The sequence below is a fragment of the Protomyctophum bolini genome (assembly GCF_963924005.1).
Source record: "Protomyctophum bolini genome assembly, chromosome: 8".
NCBI classification, from domain to species: Eukaryota; Metazoa; Chordata; class Actinopteri; order Myctophiformes; family Myctophidae; genus Protomyctophum; species Protomyctophum bolini.
This window is the reverse complement of record NC_137869.1, coordinates 15,913,550-15,937,133: the sequence shown is the minus strand read 5'-3', so window position 1 is coordinate 15,937,133 and position 23,584 is coordinate 15,913,550. Positions and strand designations below refer to the sequence as shown.

Below are 23,584 nucleotides of genomic sequence, written 5' to 3'. Positions count from 1 at the left end.
TGAAAATGTAATCTTCTTCGATTTGAGGTATTGTGCAGACTTTTGGCCACAGAAAGAGTAATTGTCAAGATAGAGAGGTCAAATGGGCTCAAATGGGGTAGTTTTGTACCTACAAGTGAGGCAGTGATATAAAGTGCTGGAAAATAATCATAGTTGATGGGTATTTGTCAAGTGAACAGCATTTTGTGTGTGTTTCAGGCGATGTTGTGGGTGATATTATACAATAGAATGGTGTATAGCAACTTAGCAAGCCTCAGAACTCTATTCTGCTATACTTACCCCGAGCAGGGCTTGACATTAAGGCTTGTCCAGAACAATTAATAAATATTTTTAAGTGCATCAAAATCTTACTTGTCCGTTGGACAAGTGACTCTTGGTTTCACTTTTTCTGCTACGCTCCTATAGCAAACAAAACAAATTTCCAAACAATCAGCTTTCCAATATTGGTAATAGCCCTAGAATGTCTGTGATCTTACATACATTTCATGTATTCCAAATACAGAGCAATAGATCTGATCCTATCCACGCAGTAATTAATTCCTAAGACTTGGAGTCAGATATTGTGCTCTATAGTTTCATATCCGTTTGAAAGTTCTTGCAGAAAACGTGTTTTAAGTAAAAAATATTGCCACTTTTACATGAGGACACTTTGTTTGGGAAGCACAAACGTATATGGGGCACACAATGGACAGGTGGTAATTGATCACACCACCTAATTTTTATGTGGCCCATACATTTTTGCTTCCTAAAGGAAGTTCAGCCCTGCATTCATTCCGGGCCCCTCGCTGGAGAGAATGTCGTCCGTATTTTACTACTACTATTTAATATGAAACTAGTCCCCAAAACGACTCCAAGCCTTAGGAATTAATTATTGGGTGAGTGCACACGCAGTAATACAAGTTTAAATGCAGACGAGGTCAGTCTGCTAACCGTGTGTGGATAGAAACAATCTATGGCTGTGGATTTGGAATACATGAAATCATGTATATTAGATCACAGACATTCTAGGGCTATTAACTTGTAAATTGAGAATTTTCAACTAATATTCAAACATGCATTCACCAAAACCAACTTACAGTTCGTTAATTTAAAATGTATTTGTGTGTGCTTGTGCATGGGAAATGTACTTGTCCAAAGGACAAGTGCCTCAAAAAGGCCTATGTGTCAGGATATACAAAAAAAAGGGGTTTTGGGGCCCCTGAAGGCCCCGAGGTAGGGGTGTTCCCTTCATTTTGAGATGCAGCCCAAGGTATATGCTAAAAGGAAATAATAGTGGATAAGCAGAAAACATGAGGGCTGCAGCTCCTGGACTGCGCATTTCTCTAAGTAGTACTTTGCATGTAGGCCTATGCATAGACTGACTGATACTTTTACGTTTTTTAAACTGAAAACCACGATGACTTAATTACTTAATAATTTAACCCCATATGAATTACCAGCACACTTACAGTGGGTTGCAATTACTTCTCTCTGTCAGGAGAGGGAGACAATGTACTCTTTCCACCAGGTTTTGAGCAATCCAGTCACTCACAAATGGTCATCCCGACACACGGGGTAGTCACAGAAATCGCATGACCAACTTAGCTTTGCCAATATTTTGTTTAATCCTATTTATTTTCTTTTTTGTCAAATATGTTTTTATTGAACAGATTATAAATTATTACAAACATTATGATATGAAATACTTTTTTTAATGAAACAAAATGAAAGAAAAAAATAAAGACAAAAAAGATAAAGAAATCCCTTAACCCTCCCACCCATACTGCTCAGTGACACTGCATACTATATAATAAGATGATAGAAAGCTCATGGAAAACATCTGAAAAGAAAATGGCGTAGGCCTACAGTCAACCATATCAATGGTATCCTGTCTATTAATCGTTTCTACTCAGGTAATGGACAAGGGGCAGCCAAACCTTATCAAACTGTCTCTCCCTGTTTCTCAGGAAATACCTTATTCTCTCAAGATGAAGTGTAGGCCTAATAGTCATTTCATTTAACCAGTGCTTAAATGCAGGAGCCTCTTCCTTCTTCCAAATCCTATTTATTTTCTAATCAAACTGTGTGTGTGTGTGTGTGTGTGTGTGTGTGTGTGTGTGTGTGTGTGTGTGTGCGTGCGTGCGTGCGCGCGCACGTGTGTGTGTGTTGCGTGCGTGCAACGTGTATAGACACTGGATTGTTAAAGGTGTAGTGAAATGAAAAATAAGCTTCTTCAGGATCATAGAGAGAGCGAGAGAGAGAGAGAGAGAGAGAGAGAGAGACTTCAGGACCATGGAGAGAGAGAGGGGGGGGTGAGCGAGAGCGAGAGAGTAGATCATTTCAGTTTGCTTGATATTTCAATTAATCTAAGACCGTTCACGTACGTTTTAGCTCACAATTTGCGTATTCCTAAAGGAGGAAAAACATGTTTAGTTCAGTTTGCCAGAGTTATTACACCGCAGAGAAAGTGTTTGTGGAAGGCTTCGGATGTCCTAAGTCGGGCAATGACAGTACGGCACTCTACTGTTGTGGCTTTAATGACCGCAAGTATTGCTGTGATGATGTCAACAGCTTCTTTCCCTATGAATATGGATACATGTGGTGGCTGAGGTAAGGTCATATACCTGTTGATTGAATGAATGCATTTGTACAAACTATAGTAGGCTACTATTATAACAACTCTTTCGGTTGTTATAAAGGAGAGATTTTTGCTGGGCTATAAAGATGTTTTTCTTTATAGCCCAGCAAAAATCTCTCCTTTGAATAAAATGAATACATAGAGGGTATACTGATCGATTGATTCAATATACTTTTGAATTAACAGTTTGAAAAAACTAAAACCAAAAAACACCGCAGTGTGTATTCAATTCATCGAAGGATTAAATTGGGAATGCAATGTAATCGATGTAATAGAATAAAGCAATTGGCAAGACATTTCAGGCAAATAGGCTTTTAACAGTTACAGTTTTCTGATGTTGTTAATGTTACACATCAATTATAGAGCATGTCACCTTGAAAGAATTTGCTTGGACATGATAACCAAATTGAATAATTTAAGAGAGAATGTACTGCAAATCTTCCATTGCCAATATAGGCCTATACCTATTTTTATTTATATAGCACATTTTTTATAACAACGTTGTAGCAAAGTGCTTTACAATGAAATTATAAAAAACACAACTTCATTTAAAAACAAACAACTTACACAGTGTCACTTTCAACAGCTTGGAAATGCTAAAGATTCGTCTTGAGGCGTGATTTAAACACCTGCAGGGTACGGGGGCTTGTCTTATGTGCAGTCTGCAGAGGCAGCTCATTCCTAGCCTCGGTAAACCCACTCCCCCTGCTGGACAACATTTAATCTCTCTTCAGGCTGATTGCAAATCTGGCGAGGGGGGGGGGGGGGGTTACCCAGGCTATGGCTATCCAGGGTTTGATGAGGTCAGTGTTGTGATCTTCATTGAGATCCAGGTGATGATAGTCAGATCCACATATAGGAGATCTATGTGTTGTACCAAATTGGTTAATTTGTCTCATTACACGCTCCATACAGTATGTGTCTTGAGTGTAGAGGGTTTGATGATGTCAGATCGACATATTGATGATGTCTGATCGACATATGGAGACAGCCATATATGGAGCGTGTCATGAGTGGAGGCACGAGAGACCACGCACGCAAGCACACACGGACGGCTGCGCGCAAGCACACACATACACGCACTCACACACGCACGTTTTGTGTAGTGTTTCAGTGTGTCAGCCATCTTGGATTTGCCTTGTTCATATCCAGTGGTGGAAGAAATTCTCTTCTAAAACAATTTAAGCTCAGGCACACGTTTGAGTTATTCAAGTTTGTTTAACTAACTAAAAAATATATGTTATTTTGTTCATCTATGCCATGCTAATGATATTTCTTCTGTTTGGACCTTCTGACTTTTGTTTTAGTGTGGGAGCATTTGTGGGCCTCTCTATAGCAGCTGTGGTTCTCCTTGCATTCATCATCACACTTTGTGTCCTGTGCTACTTGTTCATCGTCACCAAACCCAAAGGACTGGACAATGGGTTGCCTCTCAGGGAAGCAGGTACTAAGACCACATGCACATGGAGACCCCCCCCCCCCGTGTCACAGTCACAGACTTTGCTTGTCTAGGTGTTGTATTTATATGTTGTGTTCTAGTTGTCTTCCCCAGGTGTTTCTCATGTGTAATCAGCCCTCTTGTGTATATTAGTCTTGTTCCCCAGTCAGTCCTTGTCGAGTCATTGTTTGGTGTCACTTCATGTTTGTGGTTGTGATGTTTTCTCAGTTTTTGTAATAAATCCCCATTATTGGATTTTGAACCTTGCCTGCCTTGCTGTCCTGCATTTGGGTCCTCCCCACACCACCAGAACGTGACACCCGGTACGTCCCGTCACACGCACGCACATGCACTCGCACGCACGCATCTATGTGAGCATTGCGGCATGTGCAGAACAGCTGATGTAGCCTAAGCCTGCACCTGGCTCGCTGATAACAAACTATCCTTTCAAACTATCCTTACACCTGGGAAAAACTGAATCCATTCTCTTCGGATCAAATAGTAATCTCAGCAAGGCAGATGGCTTCTTGGTTAGAGTGGGTGACAATATTATCACACAAAAAGATCAAATTACCTACCGTTCCATCCTGGAGGCTAATCTTTCCAGAACAAGATTCCTTTACAGGATCTCCTCACTGGTCAACAAAAACACCTTGAAGACCTTAACAGGCGCCCTCGTACAAGGTTTCTTCGACTATGCATGCACCTCTTGGTACCACAGCACCTCAAAGGCCCTTAAAACAAACTGGTCAGGCTCCTACTTGGCCTCACCCCCCGAAACCCACCTCACCCCTACCCACTTTGAAAGGCTGGAATGGCTTAGGGTCGACGACAGAGTACAGCATCTTGCAATGGGTCTGGTCCACAAGATTCGATACACCACCAAGATACCCATGTACCTGTCTAAATACTTCCTTAATGTTAACGAAGTCCACACCCACAACACCAGAGGGAGTACAACAAACCATGTACAACCCAGATTTGGCACAAACAAGGGACTAAATTATTTTCGCCCTACCAACAGTCATTAAGACATGCGAATCCCTTGACACCTTCAAAACCGCTCTCAAAGGGCACCTCACTGTATATGTTTCTTTTCCCTTTTTACCTCCTTTATGATGAATTCCTGTTCTGTTCTTTGGCTATATAAAAGTGTCTATTTGTACGTCTCTAAATGTTTTGATGAATTGAACAAGGTGGACCCTCTTGTAAACAAGTGTAATGCTTTATTGGGTCGTCCACTCACAGTTAACAGTCTTTGTATTGAGTTGTGCTTGAAATGTACTGTAATTCTGCAAACTGTTTCAATCAATCAATCAATCAAAAGCGTATAAAGGTTTTAGACACACAAACACAAAAGTAGACAAACTTCTTTACTGCACAGTAGCGAAACTAAAAAGCGGTGTGTGTCTTGTAAAGTCTGGTGACGCAAGGTTAGGTGCGTCTTCTCTTGAAGGATATTTGTCTTCACAGTCAAACACCCAAGACATTACAAAAAACATGAGGTCCCCAAGCAATACAGGGGATGATCATTGTCATTTGATATTGAATGTGCTAGCCTTGTGATGGCCTTATTGTTCATCTCACTAGTCGGAATGAACACAACCTTGGGCGGCCCATGTGTTGGGGATAACAGTTGATGAAAATGATGTACCTACTTTAAAGGGACACTTCACCCTTTTTGCAAAAAATGTATGTTAATAACGTTTAGAAGATTTAGAACACTTTCCTGGGGGTGTATAATATGTGGTTTTAGATATTTTAGATTTTAGCAGTGAGCCCAGTGTGCCTGGGGCCCCTGGGTGCTCAGAACCCTAGCAAAACCGTCCGGTGGGAAATGATACACAGAGATGACCAAATACCCCAAAACATAGCATCTCATTATGCAGTACAATGAAAGGTAGTAGTCGGGGATACAGATTAGCCTCAGACTGGAATAATTTTAATGATTACAAGGATGCATCTCCTGAAATGAATAAGAACAGCAAATTAATATGAATACAATAAATACGAGCCTGTTATTTCACAAATCAAATATATTAATTCGCTCCACAGCAGGCTGTGGAGAGACGGTTGATCCTCCGGAGAGCTCTGACTTTCTTATCTCTTACAGCTTACTATATCAAAACAGCGCTGGGCTGCGGCCTTGTGTTTCGAGTCTACACGATAGCCTACACGATATGAACATTTGGCAGTTAAAGTCTAATATTGCTACAAAATCTGTAATTTTGGGCATGAACAACTTGAATGGTAGCGTGCATGTTCAAATCATGTATATGCTATTTGCTTATTTAAAGCATTTTCTAATCTAGTATGTGCGAGTGACACACTTCATATACATAGGCTATACACACTTCTGTACAATATTTGTATTCTGTATTACTTTATGGACAAAATATCAAATTTTACACGCAACCTTATTCCAGTGCAAGAAAAGAAAGTGGGGATGCAATTAAGCCAACGGAGATAAACAATGTTAGACCATCAATCTGCAGCTCCATATAAATGATATAATAAATGTGGCTGTCATATAGGCTAATTACTGTACATAGCCTTACAAGTTGGGTGGCATAAGCCATAAGGCATATCATTATTGGCCTCTAGAAAAGACTAACGTCTGTTTTTCTTTGTCTTTCTTTCTTTCTTTTGCAAGACTAACGTCTTTTTTAGTTAAATGGATCAAGATTCACTTCATCGCGGTAAATTCACGATATTACAGGAGATTCCTTCTTTCCTTGAGATATCAAAACATACAGGTGGGGTTTTCCTGTCATTGGGGCTTCTGAGCAGCGAGGGCGGGGTTTGCCTAGAACTGCAGTGGGATCCATAATAACGCGTCTTGCGTTTCATTGACACTGGGCTCACTTCCTTCCTGGACTACAATTCCCATAATGCTTTGGTGCACTACTCCTCCTTGTGGATAGGGGGAGGGCTGTCTTAAGGCTCATACATAGTCTGGATTTTCGGTGGTGGGGTGACCACCGAACTACAACATGACGTCACGAGCCGCGGTGAAGAGCAAACCACCGCCACCACTCCAGCCCTTCTCTCTGTTTTTACTCACCACCGCTCAACGTTATTTCAACTCCGGTGGTCAGCTCACCACCGGAGCGGTGGTCACCTCACCACCAAAAATCCAGACTATGAATAGGCCTTTACTGAGACAACATGTAGGAAGTAAGTGAGCCCAGTGTCCATGACATCAGAGACACTGGGCTCACTGCTAAAATCTAAAATATCTAAAACCACATATTACACACATAAAGACCTTCAGGAAAGTGGAAATCTTCTAAACGTCATTAACATATATTGTTTTGCAAAAAGGGTGAAGTTTCCCTCTGTTTGTGGTCTATACTCAAAAAGTCCAGTGGATGAGGAGTGGAGGAATGTTGAGGAGGTGCAGTTTCTTGATCATATGATGGCGTTGAATAGTGTTGAAAGCAGAACTAAAATCAACAAAAAGAATAGTGGCAACATTGTCCGAAGATAATTGTGTGTTGGAGAAGGGAATGAAGGAGGCATGCCACAGCATCCTCTGTCCCCCTCTTGGCCCTATAGGCGAACTGGGGGTCCAGCTGTGACCTGACAGCTGGCAGAATGATGTTCAGAATCAGTCTTTCCAGGCAGTGGCGGGGTTTCTTGGGTACCGGTATGATGGTGGATGTTTTCCAGAGGGTGGGTACGGCTGCTGTCCTGTAGGACTCCCAGAAGATGGAGTGAAGGATGGGGGGAGAGCTCCATGGCGCAGAGCTTGAGCACTTTTGTGATGCCATTCGGCCCTGACACCTTGCCAGGCTTACACCTAGCCAGCAGCTGTCTGACATCGTCCTCTGTGAAGGGGGGATGTGACGGCTCCTGAAAGGGGAGGGCTCCCAAAAGTTCCTCACAGGCAGCAGAAATTATTTAAAGTTATTAAATTAGATTAAAGTATTTGCAAAGGTGGAGGTATCCGGAGTTGTACAGTTCTGTGTGTATATATAAAAGCAGTTTTTTCTTGAATCCCCTCCTCCAGAATGTAATTACAAATAGCTACAAGCGGTGTCACAAAACACAAAGGAAAAGTTATACATTGTGACTTTAACAATCAGTGTCTGTCTTCTAGGAACTGAATCCAACCCACTAGAAGGACCAAGTCAACCCAGCAAGCATGGCGGTCCCCAAGGGTTTCGGAAACACTTCTTGAGGGGAAAATTGGACTGTGACAACCAGCCACCAGAACCTGACCGTCTGTTCCAGCGTTGTTTTATGGCAACAGTCACAACCATCAATGAGTGTCCTGCATAGAGCCCACTAAGACTGTGTCATAACTTGTTTTCAAGAAGAAAAAAAAGCACCTCATTGCACACTTGTTTCTCAAGCTATGTCCATCTGGGATCTTTGTAGCCCAATCACTGAAGAAGGCCATCCCTCAAGCTACTTGGCAGGATGGTTGCCATCAGGATGTCATGTCATAGCTGTAGCTACGCCAGCAGGAAAATAAACAAACCAAAACGAACACCTGATAGCATTAGGTTTAACACTGGGACCCGTTCCCTTGTATTCATTAAATTGCCATGTCTTAGGTTCCATTGAACCTTTGTCTACAACCTCTTACTGGACTTTTAGATAATTGAACACCCCAAAGCCCCCCATCACTATCGCGTCGGATGTGTAGGACAGGTCATGTCTTTGCTTGCTTTCAAAAATAGAAGACGATTTTCCAATTTGAATGCGCTATAGGAAAATAAGGACATACAATGGCAACAGGCGCTTCTCGATGGCATCACACCGGGGCCTCCCCAAGATCCCGCCCATAGCTGCCGCTGATTGGTTCGACCCGGGCACAAGACGGTTCAACGCCAATCCCTGAGCGATCCCAGATGGAGGCTGTATTGTGAACTTTTCATCTTGCTTGTCGAAACCCGCTATATTCCGACGCACTGACATTCCAACGCGCTGAATACTAACCCTGTCCATAACCCTGAACGCACGCAGAAGCCATTTAAAGTTTTGCAGGGAATTATGTGATGTGTAACCTTGGTAAGGTATGGTAAACTTTATTTGGTGCATTTATACATGCATACATATAACATACATACAACTCTTGCCTTTTTTTAAACCCTACCCATTTTAACCAAATACATACATACATACATACGTATTAGGTATTAGGTATGCGGTCTAGCCTAACTTGGACTCAGGGGGGTGGACGCCTCTGCCTTGCATAGTCCCCAGTGAATAGGCATTTTGCCCTTCACTGGTAACCCTATTTTGGAGTAGTTTTAAATAAATGAAGGTATGGTGGGCTGGGCTCTTTACAAAAAAGCCCCCCTTTTAAATACTACACACATACATACATATCTACATGCATACATTTCAGAAGTTTTAGCAGTTTTTAAGGACCCACTTTTAGGCCAGTGCAACAGAGCAAACTCTTGCCTTTTTTTAAACCCTACCCATTTTAACCAAATACATACATACTGTACATAGTACATACATACATGGACCAGTGGACAGTGGAAACTCATGGAGCACAGATGGATTAAAAAATTACTAACTGTAACACCCACTGGTCTTAATGAAAGAAGTTGATTTTTTATCCCTTTCTGTTCATTTATCTGTAAAATCTATAAATGGTATCTGTGAATTGCTGTGAACTTTTACTCTTTTATGGTTTTAGGTTGTTTTATTAATGTCTATTTTTATATCCATTTTACCATTGGGTGTTAGAGGACAGTTTCGGACCATGGTTTAGGTATGCGGTCTAGCCTAACTTGGACTCAGAGGGGTGGACGCCTCTGCCTTGCATAGTCCCCAGTGAATAGGCATTTTGCCCTTCACTGGTAACCCTATTTTGGATTAGTTTTAAATATATGAAGGTTTTATGGGCTGGGCTTTTTACTAAAAAGCCCCCCCTTTTAAAATACTACACACATACATACATACCCACCTACATACATACATTTCAGACGTTTTAGCAGTTTTTAAGGACCCACTTTTAGGCCAGTGCACCAGAGCAAGCTTTTGCCTTTTTTTAAACCCCACCCATTTTAACCAAATACATACATTTCAGAAGTTTTAGCAGTTTTTAAGGACCCACTTTTAGGCCAGTGCACCAGAGCAAGCTCTTGCCTTTTTTTTAAACCCTACCCATTTTAACCAAATACATACTGTACATACATACGTTGTTGTTAGAGAAAGTAAAAGATGAGCGTGCTTGTTTTTCATTTGCTGCTTTCTTTCGTTTTAGGGATTTTAGCTATTCAGCGCAGGCCCTGATCGGCTAATCAGTCTCTCCTGATTGTGCCTAAGACACATTTCATGGACCAGAGCAGATCGCTTTGAAAGGGGCGCCCCCCTTGAAGCGACTGATTAGCGACTAGAGATTTGCGATTAGAGACTGATTAGCCGATGTCAGGTCTCTTGTTGGGACGTATGGAGTGATTCGCAAGATAACAGCTCGTATCTGCTTTTATGCATCTTCATTTGCTGTTCATATATTCATATCACGTGGTCCCATTTTGTAACCATTAAATATGCCATTTCTTAGTCCCATGAGTTTATGTCTACAGCCTTAAATATTTTAATGAATCATGCTGTAGTAGGCTATACCTAATTTTGAGCTTTTCCAAAGTCAGTAAAATCTATTTGCAGTGTTTCAGATCAATATTGTTTTCTGTACCTGTATCAAATAAGAGGGAACGAAAAATAATAATAATGCAATAATGAAATAAGCTAAGCAGCCTCCAAAAACCAAACCATGCAAGCAACTGTGAATGAATCCACGTTAGGATGGAAATATGCAGGCTTGGCAACACTCAGCAGAAAGATCTGCCGGTTGACTACCAGTGTCGCAAGTTTCCCAGGTGAATATTGACCCGCCGCCTCTACGAGGCAGCTGGTAAAAATAAATCGCGAGAGGGGAGTTGCACCACTCAGTTCACACGGGTGTGATTTTTAATTCATTGTCTAGATTATTCCATAATTTAACCCCCTTTACGGATAGGCATCTGCCTTTTGTGTCAGTACTTCTAGGTCTTATGTTGTATAAAGCCGTCCCCCTGTGTATAAGCCTTATTTATGTCTTATATCGGGTCTCTGCTTCTTTTGTTCTTTGTTTGATATATTTTCTATATGATGCGTTTTTCCTTTTGCAGGCATTTTTGATGCCTTTCGTTATCCACGGGGTATCCTGTTTGTGGTTGTGTTTATTAAGGGTTTTTCTTTTTTTTATAGTTCTATTGTTGTCAAGAAGACATCATATGATTTGTTTGGGTCGTTAGTATTGTATACCTCATTCCAAGATTGTCTATTATGGTCCGTCTTGAGGGCAGCAATGGCTTCGACTCGAAGCCATTGCTGCCATTATGCCATTATGCCATTATGCCATTATGCCATTATGGTGAGTAACGACACAGAACACTCGAAGCCTTCGAGTGTTCTGTGTCGTTACTCGCCATAATCAGAACTTGGCTTAACAAACTCTCATTGCTTCTTGGTAAAACAGAATCCATTCTTTTTGGGTCTAACCACTCCCTTAGTAGGGTAAATGATTTCAATGTCAGAATTGACGACATTGTAATCGCTAGCAAAGTAGAGATTTCATATCTGGGCTGTATCCTGGACAACAAGCTGACAGGTGAAGGCACGGCAACAAGGGCGATCAAAAAAGTAAATCAATTAAGGACATGATTCTTGGGGAGAATCTCCTCCTTTGTTAACAAGAGGGCTCTCAGAGTCAGGACATTAGCTGGAGCTCTTATTCAGCCCATATTTGACTACGCCTGTACCTCCTGGTTCTCTAGCATCTCAATGTCACAAAAAACGAAGCTTCAAACCTCCCAGAACAAACTAATCCGACTCCTTCTAGACCTTTATGCAACACATGTGTGTGAGCGTGCGTGCGCACAGTGGAAAGGGGAGTGTCCTAAAATATGATGTAATTTGCATCACAGTGAAATGTTACGCAACATGGTATTCATGCAAATACAAACTGTACTGTACGGTAATTATGACGGTTGCATGGATGCAACATTACGTTATGTCTGGACAGGCATGCAGTTGGTGTTGTGCATGGAGAGATTTTGTGCGAACAGAGTGTGGTTTGGTAGGACAAGGCGAACAAAGGCGGACGTGTAATCGGTCGACCCCCCTTTCAATTAGTGTTGGATATTGCCTTATTTTGAAGATCCAAAACACAGCGACCGGATGTTGTCAGCTTAATGGTGTGTGTGTTGTCGGATTGATTGTTATTATTTCACAAGCCATTACTGCGACCGCTAGGATCCGTGCAATAAACGTTGTTTTGACCAGAAATGCCGCCTGGGAGGGGGATTTGGAGACTAAAGTGACTCACTGAAAGCGTGTGTGCACTTACACACACGCACGTGCACGATAAAGATGGCGCAGTCCAGTGTCTAAGCTAACAGATAGATATCCGAAGCTAATGTGAGTAGCCTTTCCACTAGATCGGATCACACACATTTATACAGCTGAATAAACGTAGCCTACGTATTGTGGCAGTCGCTTCCCGAAAAATAACGCAGGCTACGTTTTAAGCTCTTGAACCAGCAAGTGGCAGTATGCGGGTCTCCTTCCTTCTCTACACGATCTTACGGTATTTTCCCCAAAGAAACAAACCAAAAGATTGGCACATTACTTTTTTGTTTTTGTTTTGTTGGCTGCTGTTTGAAAACAGGTAGAGAGAGATTGCTGCTTTATTATTTTATAGCCTTTTTGGCTGATTGGTGACTCTTCTTAATATTAGTATTCAAAACAATTGGATTCAGTTATAAAAGAAGCTGACTTAACAGATTGTGTTGTTGTACATTCCTTTTTTGTGGGTGGGTGGGTGGGTGGGGGGGGGAGTAATATGTAATATATAATATCAAGTCTGTCTTGAGAAACTAGGCTGCCTCAAAAAGGTCAGAGACTGTTGCTTTATTTTATGGTTTGTTATATATATATATATATACTGTCCGTTTTGAGATGCTGCAGCCATGTGTGTGCAGTTCAGATTGTTGTATTCCAAATGTGGAATATGCAGCAGAAAAAGACTGATGAGAGACTGTTGACAATTTTTGTTTTATATCCTGGCTCAATTATTCAGTTTGGCTGATTGGAGACTTCTTATTCTAATGCATTGGATTCAGTTGTAAAAGGAGCTGCCTAAACAGATTGTGTTCTTTTGCGGGTGGAAGGTACCCGGGTGAAATGTAATATAAAGTAGGCCTAATATGTTACTACTGTATATTACTCTTGATTCCAAGTAATTAAAGTAATGTAATATTATTACTTTTTCTAAGGACTAATAAGTAAAGTAAACTCTCCTAAGCAATATTGCCCAACACTGAGCCCAATGTATGTATAAAATATCACCATCCCGTGGCGCGCTCTGCCTGCATGCCTCTGGGCTGCCTGTTAGCCTGTGTCACTCGATGCGGTTAGTAGAAAGCAGGCAGAGACGGACACAACTCTGTTGTGGTCTGGAAGCATAATTCAAAACCTTGATTTTGTAAATTGTTGCGTTAAGGGAGAGCTACCTGGTTCTTCTTCTCGTATGTGGGTGACTGGTCTATTTGGCAGTCCGTTACCAGTTACCACAACCTATAGCGACATTATAGCGTTTTTCATAAAGTGTGTGTTCTCGTGTAAAGGGAATAAAAAATGAGAATGCAACGGGACTTTACCGTTTTCTCTGGTGACCGTTCTTGTGTAAAGGTGGTCTAAATCTCCCAGATGGCGAGGTGGCTGCTCTGTCATCTTGCTAGACTGCTATGCTGCTGAGGCCTATTTGGGGCCATGTGTGTCGTTCCAATTGTACTACAAAATGTTATAGCTATGTTTATAGCTGACCAAAAATAAAATATAGCCAAGCGTAAACTGTGTGAGCTACAAATTGGCCCTAACTGCATCTCAGTTTTATAGAACCACGTTTGTTTTAGAGATTTATATCACGCAACACCCAACATAAATTCAAAAGGGAGATAATGCTCTCATCATAGTGAGGGTTTATTTATCAAAGAAAAAGGTATTCCACATGTCTAAGCACGCACAGGAGATGTCACGTGGTATTTGAGGCTAGTAATAACATTTGATAACAATGATGTACAGCAAGATGCCTGCAATAAAACTGAACATTTGACAGATTTAAAAAAAAAAAAGGTTAAAGGTTCTGTGGTTTAGTGAGTTCATGTGAGTTTGATTCAACCATATTATAATAGACAGAAAGTGTACCACTTAAGCCCTATTCTAAAATAATGTGGAAAAAATAGCTTTGTCACTATTTGTTTAGATCTGCTATTTTCTTTTTTTTTATGTCCAAACATTTGTTGAAGATTTTCACCTATAATGACATGCCCAAAATTGCGATGCCAGGTTGAAAGTGGTTAATTGATTAGGCATTCTTCTTCTAACCACAACACAGAGTAGCACAGTGCACTATTTAGTCATCACAAAACATAATGTTAAAGCTCTTCTTTCTTCTTTAAGATGATCTGCCGGACCAATTCAGCAACCTTGGGCCTGATTTCCTTGACTGATGTTTTCGGCCCCCAAGCATCAACTACAATTCCATTAACATCGATCAGATACTTCCAGAAGTTCCAGTCAGGCTCCTTTCCGGAGGTCTCTGTAAGGGAGGCAAAATACAAGACACAGATAGAATTAGGTACAATTAACCTATATTTTATCGTCTTAAACCTTATATACTTTGTTGGCCCATTTCCCTCCGGTCTGTACTAGGCCGAGTTTGCTCCCTCCTATTTTCCCTTTATAGCATATATTTTCCATCTACAAGCTCACAACATCTGTTTTCGCAGACTGTTCACCCCAGAAGGGTTCATGTGGTTAATAAGACTACGATCTACAAAGTATAATCGGATCAGACTTTCATCCATGTTAATAGTTTTTTCTTTTTATTTAATTTTGATCCCACGATTTTGCAACTCATTTTTGAGTGGTGCAACCACTCCAAGGAACAGCAATGTCCGTGTTCACCTATGTGTTGGTTCATACACATATGTGTTGGTTCATGAGCACCAGTATGACTATTAGTACCAGTAGGGGCGTTGTTGAGCCAGAAACAGAGAGAGAGTGCTGCACTGTTGCCTGCTAATGAGAGAGACAGAGAGAGACTCAGTTCACACGGGTGTGATTTTTTCACATTAATGTAATCATGGGCGCTACACTTCTGCCAACCTGGGAGGGGCAGCGGACTGAGCTCAGTCCAAGCTTCTTCTTTTCACCTGACAGGGGAGAGTTTCCCCAGCGCGTGGAAGGAACATGTTATTCCGACCAGTTCTTTCCCCCTCCATCAGGCGCCCCGGCTGGCCAGGGGGAGGTAGTTTAGAGACCAGGATTACTGCATGTTTTTCTGAGGGTACCTACCCTAGGAGACACGGGGAGAACATGCAAACTCCACAGAGAAAGGCCCTTTAGCCAACCCCCGCCTCTGGTATGGGCACTGATGACGCGGAGGAGAGAACACGCCCCCAGCACCCACAGCGTCCCCAGCGGGAATCGAACCCAGGAGTTTCTAGCTGTGAGGCGACAGCATGCCGACTGTGCCACCGTGCTAGAGCCCTGCATCACATGGGCCTAAAATATGGGCCCTGGCCCGTCTCGGGCCCGTGGAGTTCATCACAGGACCGGCCCTAAGCCTGTTGGTCAAGTCCAGAAACGGCCCGGGCTATTATTTCTAGCATGCGCATCGCTTTATTGGTGCGCAGACAGCACGCAGCAGCGGCAGCCACTCACTCTTTGCTGCGCTATCTCGCGCTCTGATAAACCCACATTAAGAACAAGAAGTCAAGACCACACACGTCACACTAAAAAGTACCCGTCGCTATCAGTGCGACAGGTTGTGAGCTTGTAGATCGGCTATCGCAGACTCGCACTGAGTGATAAAAACCAAACCCATAATAATAATAAATCAAGAACACTTACGTTATCTGCACTGTACAAAACCAACTTTGTTTAGTGTGGTAACCTCCTGCAGTATTTAAATTGTGTTTTGTTGCAGAGTCAGTTCTGTCAGAGCCTATAGGATGGCACTCGGTGTGTATAATAATTAGGAGAGAGAGAGGGGGAGTGTCAGCCTGGGCTCCACCCACGCGGCAGAATGCGCTGGGGCAAGCTTTTCCGGGAATCTGGCCAACTCACTCACCTGCAAGGTACTTGTAGGCATTGTTGGCTCCCAATCCAACCACAGCGATTTTACTGAAGAGAGGAAAGGAGATGCCGTATACCCTGCGAACAAAGCTGTCAATTTCTTTGTCACTCCCAGGCTCTTGCTGGCCAAACTGGTTGCAGGGGAAGGCCAGCACGTTGAAGTGGTAGGGTCCATAGTCTCGATGGAGCTGCTGCAGGTCAGTATAGTGCTCCTCAGTGAATCCACATTCACTGGCCACATTCACCACCAGTGACACCTGCAAACATGGGTTGGACTTGTATGAACACAGTGGGCAGTAGCTGGCTTCATAAAATAAACTCAACACTGTCATCTTACCAAACAACTGTATGATCACGATTATAACATTTTACTTGACGATAAATTGTCCTTCAAAAAAATTGCGATTAAGGATTTAATTGTTTCTGTAGTTGAACATTATGAATAAAACATAGCCCTGGTTAAACAGACATTAGCGAACAATTGGCTTTTTGAAAGATGGACTTCTTAGGACATCAGACAGAAACTTCTCATAACCGTGATCATGACCGTATTGTCTATTTCCTCCCTTGTCCTGCAGGAATATACACCGTATCGTGTATTTCCTCCCTTGTCCTGCAGGAATATACACCGTATCGTGTATTTCCTCGCCTCTTTTTTTTTTTTTTAGACCGGTGGGTTAGTAGCCCGCTTGTTCAATAGTGCTCTCGGGCCTTGGCCTGTGAGTGGGGGTGGCTGGACACGATACCACTGTTAATCTTTTTTATTAGTAAGGTGGTGTCCACAAATTCTGGCCAACCTTGGTTAGCCGCGTTGTGGCAACGTGCTGCGTTATGGCAGTGGGAGGGGAGCTAACGTAACCGTGCTATCGTTAGCCACGAGGCAGACTTTTAGCAGGGGAACAAAGCCTTTCTCACAATCGTATCGCTCTAGGCTAGCAGCCAGCGATGGAGTCCACATTCCATTGGAAAGGGGGGGGGGGGGGGGGGTAGCTCTTTGCTGTCGCTAGCTGGTAGCTTAACAACGAGCGAAGCCTCCTGCTCTTTGTCCTCGCTGGCTATGGGGCCAGCGTAGTAAGGGAGCAGTTCGATAAACTGTTTTGACTAGCTGCTAGCTAGGCCAAAACCCTGAACGGGCCGTAGACCGTCAGGTTTTTGTTGTTTTTAGCGGGTACTAACCGCGCCAAACTGTTAGGACAGGTTTAGGCCTGTCCATTGGTACAACAGCCGGGAGGCTAGTAGGCCTGAAGCAGTATAGTCAGCTCACAGCCTTAGCTGGAGATATCAATATAAGATCAGACAAGATCAAATAACTTACTCGTAACTGAGTGTAGTTTCACTGAGATCTTGCAGTTCTCGCCTCATGGTCCAAGTAGTCGGAAACTCTTTTTGAGACTATCTGAGGAACAGCAATCTGTTGTCAGTGATCAAGCTTGAAGTATTTCAATCTAAGCAGAAGAAAAAACGAATGACGATCAGTGACCGAGTGTGCACACTATACTCCGGAGGGGAGGAGCTACGCACTACGTCATGACGCAAAAGCCCATACTCTTGGAGAGTATGCGCGATTGTGCGTTCATGAGAAGTTTCTGTCTGATGTCCTAAGAAGTCCATCTTTCAATAAGCTAATTGTTCGTTAATGTCTTAAAGTTTAACATAACATATATTTGTTTGGCTTTTAGCCTTCGTAAACTAAAGGTTCACAGGACAGCTATAACAAATGAAACATATTTTTTATTACATTAGGTAATAATTGTGAGGCTTATGTATGTATGAATGTTGAGGATGAAAGCAGGTCAAATTCAGCACACATTTTGTGAGTACTGCTGACGTGCTGAGGTGGTAACAGAAACAGTGTAACCTCGCGTCACCAGGCTTTCCACCTCGGAGGAAAGCCTGGTCTGTGTTACAAAATTGTCGTGTGAACCGGTCTGGAGTGGATGATATTGATACGTCATATTGTATAGTCATTGTTTTGTAGTTATCAGGCAGGAACCATCATCTGGAACTTCCATTCCCTCAAACCGGAAGAATAACAATAAAAACTCTCGTAGCCTGCGGCTTTTATTGAGAAAAATCAGTTTGAGGGAAAAGGAAGTTCCAGGCAGTGAGAAGCAGTAGACTAGGTGAGAGATACAAGGCTGAATGGTTCATTAGACCCGATTAAGGGGCTCCAGGAGTCAATATCTGTATTAATTTGACTAGTATAGTAGTCAATACAGATATTGATGTCACTACTGTTATATCCCTATCTAGGGGCAAAATGGGATGCAATATAAGATGGGAGAGGGAGTGAAACCCGGTTTTATTTAGGACTTTTACATATTTACAATAAATATAATTAAAGATGCAATAACGATTAATGGCAGATATCTATTTTGTGCCCAACTTAATTTTTACCAAGATCATCCGTTAACAAATCCCTCCGAATCAATGTGATCTATTATCACATTTCCCACAATGTACATAATTTCCTGTTCATATATTAGAGGCCCTAGTATACATGCAACAAGCAACATTTAGCAAAGACATTGGTGTGTAGACCAGTGGTTCCAAATTTGAAATTTCAGATACCAGATCATCATCTTTACAGACTCTTCTTCATCACTGCTTTTGGGCACAATGTTGGAATTGGAAAAGTGTATGTCAAGAGAATTTGTATGCATGTAACATCTATAATTTTTTGCCACCTTTTTCATTTCAAATATTGTTGTAAAATAACTGTGTAACTTTGAAATTATTATTCACTTTATAAAGTTTATATATCATTATTATTATATGGGCGATTGCAAGCATTTCTAACATGCGACTTAAAACATATAGTGACACTCAACAGGCATTGTAAAATGTCTTGCTTTCTCAGCATTTTGTTATAAAGGTTAGTGAAGAGGACCTGTAAATGCAGAAAACGCAAAAAATAAGGTGAGTATACGAATCAGCTGCTTAGTGAAACATCCACATTTGTGCATGCTCATAAGAAAAAAGAAGTAGGCACTATAAGCAGTGAAGGCCACTAATTAATTTTAGGGATCCCATTATATATAGTGCCATGATGTAACCTATTACGTACATTATAATGTGACTGTTTATGCAACGTCTAAATGTAGCCTATAACAGTCTCATTTAGACATTTAGGACGCATTGCCAAAAACAAACAAATAATGTTATAGGAGCATGATGTTAGTTTTTCATGTAACTGGTTTATTATTCAATATAGCCTACTGTATTATGGTAACAAAACCAATCACACTTGATGGGCGAGCCACATCTGCAGGCCTGTTGCCACGTAGACTATAGGCTGCAGGAAGGATGGATCGTGGCAGTCTACAATCTTTTTGCAAAACTTTGTTTTCCAGACAAAATAAATCCTCTCGTCCAATAGACCAAAGTCAGGTTTGCATGCAAAGGTAGTCAGACATGCAACAACAAAATACGATGTTTGCACCACGTCGACTGTCCCAACAAGTCAGCTGCAGACGAACCCCAAACTTACCGAACCCCGGTATTTTTCCAGGGACACCAATTTCCCTCTGCTGTTAACAACTTTGAAAGTGTAAAGATCTTTCTGTTTTGTCTCGATGAGGTTGAATAACGTTATTAACACGGCGATGAATGTCCCGAGAAGCATTGTTCAAGCCAAGTAGGCTAGAAGTAGTCAAACTTCTGTGCAGTGGTGTTCCACGACGCGTCGTAGGAGCTGTTCCTTCGCCGGATGATAAGTTTATTAGTTTAACCATTGCAGCAGCAGCACAGCAGTCAGCCAGGCAGACTTGTGCGCTTGGTGAGGGAGGAGCTTGTCCCCTATGGTGATCCCATTCCACGCCCTGTGCGTGATTTCTTTCTACGTCCGAGCATAGACATGGTAACGCCCCGGCTGCCTCTGATTTGCCTACCGACACTGCCTGTGTGTGTGTTTGTGTGTACGTGTGTGTGTGTGTGTGTGTGTGTGTGTGTGTGTGTGCGCGCGCGCGTGCGTGCGCGTTTAATCAGACCAGTGACCGGCAGTGACCAGTGGTTACTGTTATTATTAATGTTATTCAATATTCAGGCTGCCAAGTCTTTGATTGATTGATTGAAAAATGTATTAACAGTTTGCAGAATTAGGCTACATTTTAAGCACAAACTCAATACAAAGACTGTTAACTGTGAGTGGACGACCCAATTAAGCATTACACTTGCATGTTTACAACAGGGTCCACCTTGTTCAATTCATCAAAACATTTAGAGACATACAAATAGACACTTCTATATAGTTAAAGAACAGAACAGGAATTCATCATAAAGGAAGCAAAAAGGGAAAAGATATACAGTGAGGGGAAAAGGGGGGGGGGGGGGGGGAGGTGGGGGGATTCAGATTTTACAGGGGCCAGTTTTGCTGGGGTCTAATTTGCTCCCTTTCTTGTGCAGGGGGGTTACTTTGGCCAGTTTGAAATCTTGGGGGACCTGTCCCTGTTTGATGGAGAGGAGAGATGGCTGAGTCTCTTTTTGAGTGGTGCAACCACTCCAAGGAACAGCAATGTCCGTGTCCGCCTATGTGTTGTCCGCCTATGTGTTGGTTCACCTATGTGTTCATGAGCATGAGCACCAGTATGACTGACTACCAGTAGGGGTGTTGTTGTGCCAACAGAGAGAGAGAGAGAGAGAGAGAGAGAGAGAGAGAGAGAGAGAGAGAGATAGTATTAGTGCTGCACTGTTGCCTGCTAATGAGAGAGAGAGAGAGAGAGGAGAGGGGGGGTGGGGGGGAGAGGGGAGTAGCACCACTCAGTTCACACGGGTGTGATTTTGAAGTACCTCCTCAGTTGTTACTATTGTCAGTTTAAAATCATCTTTACAAACACCTAGGTTTTTGTAGAAGGCTTTGATGTGCTCTACACCAAAACGCCCAGCGTTATTGTTGCAATGTTTGTAAAGAAGATGTCTAAGTAGTTGGCTACATCAAGCATCAATCATGTTTGTAAACCTGTTTTTTTGTTTCTGACCGCAGCCTAGTTGGTTGTTTAGTAGCTTCCAGAGCTCCCGAGTATTGTTTTTGTTTTCCTCTGCTTTATCATCGATAGTTACTTTTTACGGATTTGGTCATGGTAGTTACAATGTTTCTTAGCTTGTTTCGTTGGGTTTTTAGGATGCCCAGTAGGATTTGGAGATCACTGTCAAAGCGCTTAAGGCTAGCTTGGACTTGCATTTAAGAAGTTCAGAGCATTTCTTGTCTCTGGCTTTCATTGCAGTCAGTACAATATGTCCGAATTCATCATTGGCTCCAAGCGGGTTTTGACCTGATGGTTCTCAAAGGTGCCATGTTGTTTAGTACTGATCTAAATTTGGTTTTGAAGCCAAGCCTGATGCCTCCCATCGGACCAATCCAGATTCTCCAGTTCAAGGTTAAAGGCCTCACTAGCAACTAATACTGATTTAGCATTTTTTTTAAATGAATTCAACCCACATAGTTTCAATTTCATCATGCTGTCAGTACGAGTAAAGTATTCTGTATTTTTGTGAAAATACATGCAGACACCACCACCATGCTTGTTTCTGTTGTTCCTAATGATAGATTCAGAGAAACTCAGGATGTTTGCATTACCGCTTTGAAACATTTGTCTGATTTGAGTGATTTCAGACAGTTTGGGTCCAAGGCTGATGATGTTTGCGGGTGGGGTCCCTCGTCCAGGTTTGTAGGCTCTGGTGGTAGACCTGGAGTGTGAAAGTAGGCCGCAATTGTTTGAGCCCTGGTGTCGACTGAGGGAAAAAGAGATGGGGAATCTATGAAAGTAGTGGAGTCCACTAGAGTTGTTGCGTCGGCGCCGTTTCCCTCCGTTACCTGTCCACACCGGAGCAGTCTTGTCCGTTGTCTTATGGTCACAGGGCCAGGGTACTCTTGATATCGCCAGCCAGTAGCAACATTTTGAGACCTAAAAAATTAATGTCATGAAACCTTTAAGGTAGGAATCCGTACACCATAGGAGGAGAAAGAGAGAGGTTTTGTAAAAATCTGTGACTTTGATTGAGTATAGGGGGGAAAAAACACATGGTACAGATATAGGGAAACGCATACCTGCGTAATGGAGCGGAGGCACCACTCAAAAATATATAAGAATTTACAAAATGTATGGATTCTAGGCCTACAAACAATTGCTATTATGCTGGGCATAAGTTGAATGGTGGATTTATGATAATGATGTACTGTAAGTTACATTCAGACCATTTTCCAAATTATATTTTCTTTACATTTAGGAACAAATGGACAATTTAACCTTGATATTCCCACATTTAGGTGTCTACTTTACTACTCCGGTTACCAGTTTCAGATTACTTTTCAGTTTTCACATATTATAGGCCTATAGCCCATGAAAACAGTCTCATGCAAAGCTCACTTGTTTGTTTGGTAGTGTCCCAGGTTAATTTAACCTCATATGTGGATTCAGGTGTTAGAGTTGTCTGAAATTAACTGAAAGCAGCATACAGTATCTAGTCATTCATCATCCCTTCCTGACTTCTCTCTCTCTCTCTCTCTCTCTCTCTCTCTCTCTCTCTGTCTCTCTCTCTCTCAAAATCCCGAAAAACACTGTTCTAAGGAGATGTATAGAATATTAGCCTATTCCCGGCGGCCTATTATTTTTATTTGACTCATAGTAAGCAAATGGGTGCCACCACCACCACCAGTGCCAATGCATTTCAGTGTTTTTACCTTTTTTTGTCGAACCACCTGACGTGCTATGCGTGCAGAATGAAAACAAAGCAATGCTGGATGGCTGACTCACGTCTTTTATTCCACTAGAATCACCTCTCCACCTGACCTCACACAGCCTAGTGAGCCCACCCACCTTTAAAAACAGCCAATATAGCACATTGCTGCTGCTTTACACACGATTACACTTTTCAGCTGCATTCTCACGAACAATAAAACACTATTTAATTTTAGACACCATTTATTTCATTCGGATTAGTGGGGGAAATTTCTGTGGAACTACAATACCGGTATATATATATTTTTTTTTTTCAGGGCCCGCTGGTGCCCAGGGCCCCAAAGCCCAAAGTGCCCATATGGTAGATCATCCGGCCCTGCTATTTAGTGCCGAAAATACGCGCAGAGAAGTCGAGGGGCAACAACGCAAGCGTTTTTATGTGAGCGCGGTCCCATGAAATTGTTGTGCACATGCTCGTTGCACTCACTTCACACGGGTGTGATTTTTATTTACTTGCATTGTCGTGCCCTCTACAGCAGACCTGGAGGCTGGAACAGACCTGTAAGGCGACAACACGTTCATCGCTTCCTTGTGTACAAGTGTAATGCTTTATTGGCTCGTCCACTCACAGTTAACAGTCTTTGTATTGAGTTGTGCTTGAAATGTACTGTAATTCTGCAAACTGTTAATAAATATTTCAAT

The 23,584-nt window shown here is 42.1% G+C and overlaps 2 protein-coding genes across 2 annotated transcripts; one reads left to right on the top strand and one right to left on the bottom strand.

Annotated features, from left to right (window-relative positions):
- Nucleotides 1-2,404: 2,404 nt before the first annotated feature.
- Nucleotides 2,405-8,339, top strand: LOC308320122 (protein shisa-like-2A; the record flags this gene model as incomplete). The annotated part of the gene is made up of 3 exons (XM_080770441.1): nt 2,405-2,589; nt 3,925-4,061; nt 8,158-8,339. 3 exons carry the CDS (start codon nt 2,405-2,407, stop codon nt 8,337-8,339), a joined length of 504 nt encoding a protein of 167 aa, XP_080626567.1.
- Nucleotides 8,340-14,019: 5,680 nt separating this feature from the next.
- On the bottom strand, nt 14,020-19,946 carry gpx7 (glutathione peroxidase 7). Its single transcript, XM_080769976.1, has 3 exons — nt 19,696-19,946; nt 16,201-16,462; nt 14,020-14,664 (listed from the first exon to the last, which is right to left on the bottom strand). The coding sequence occupies exons 1-3, from the start codon at nt 19,828-19,830 to the stop codon at nt 14,501-14,503; spliced, it is 561 nt and encodes a 186-aa protein (XP_080626102.1). The 5' UTR covers nt 19,831-19,946; the 3' UTR covers nt 14,020-14,500.
- Between the last annotated feature and the right edge of the window lie 3,638 nt (nt 19,947-23,584).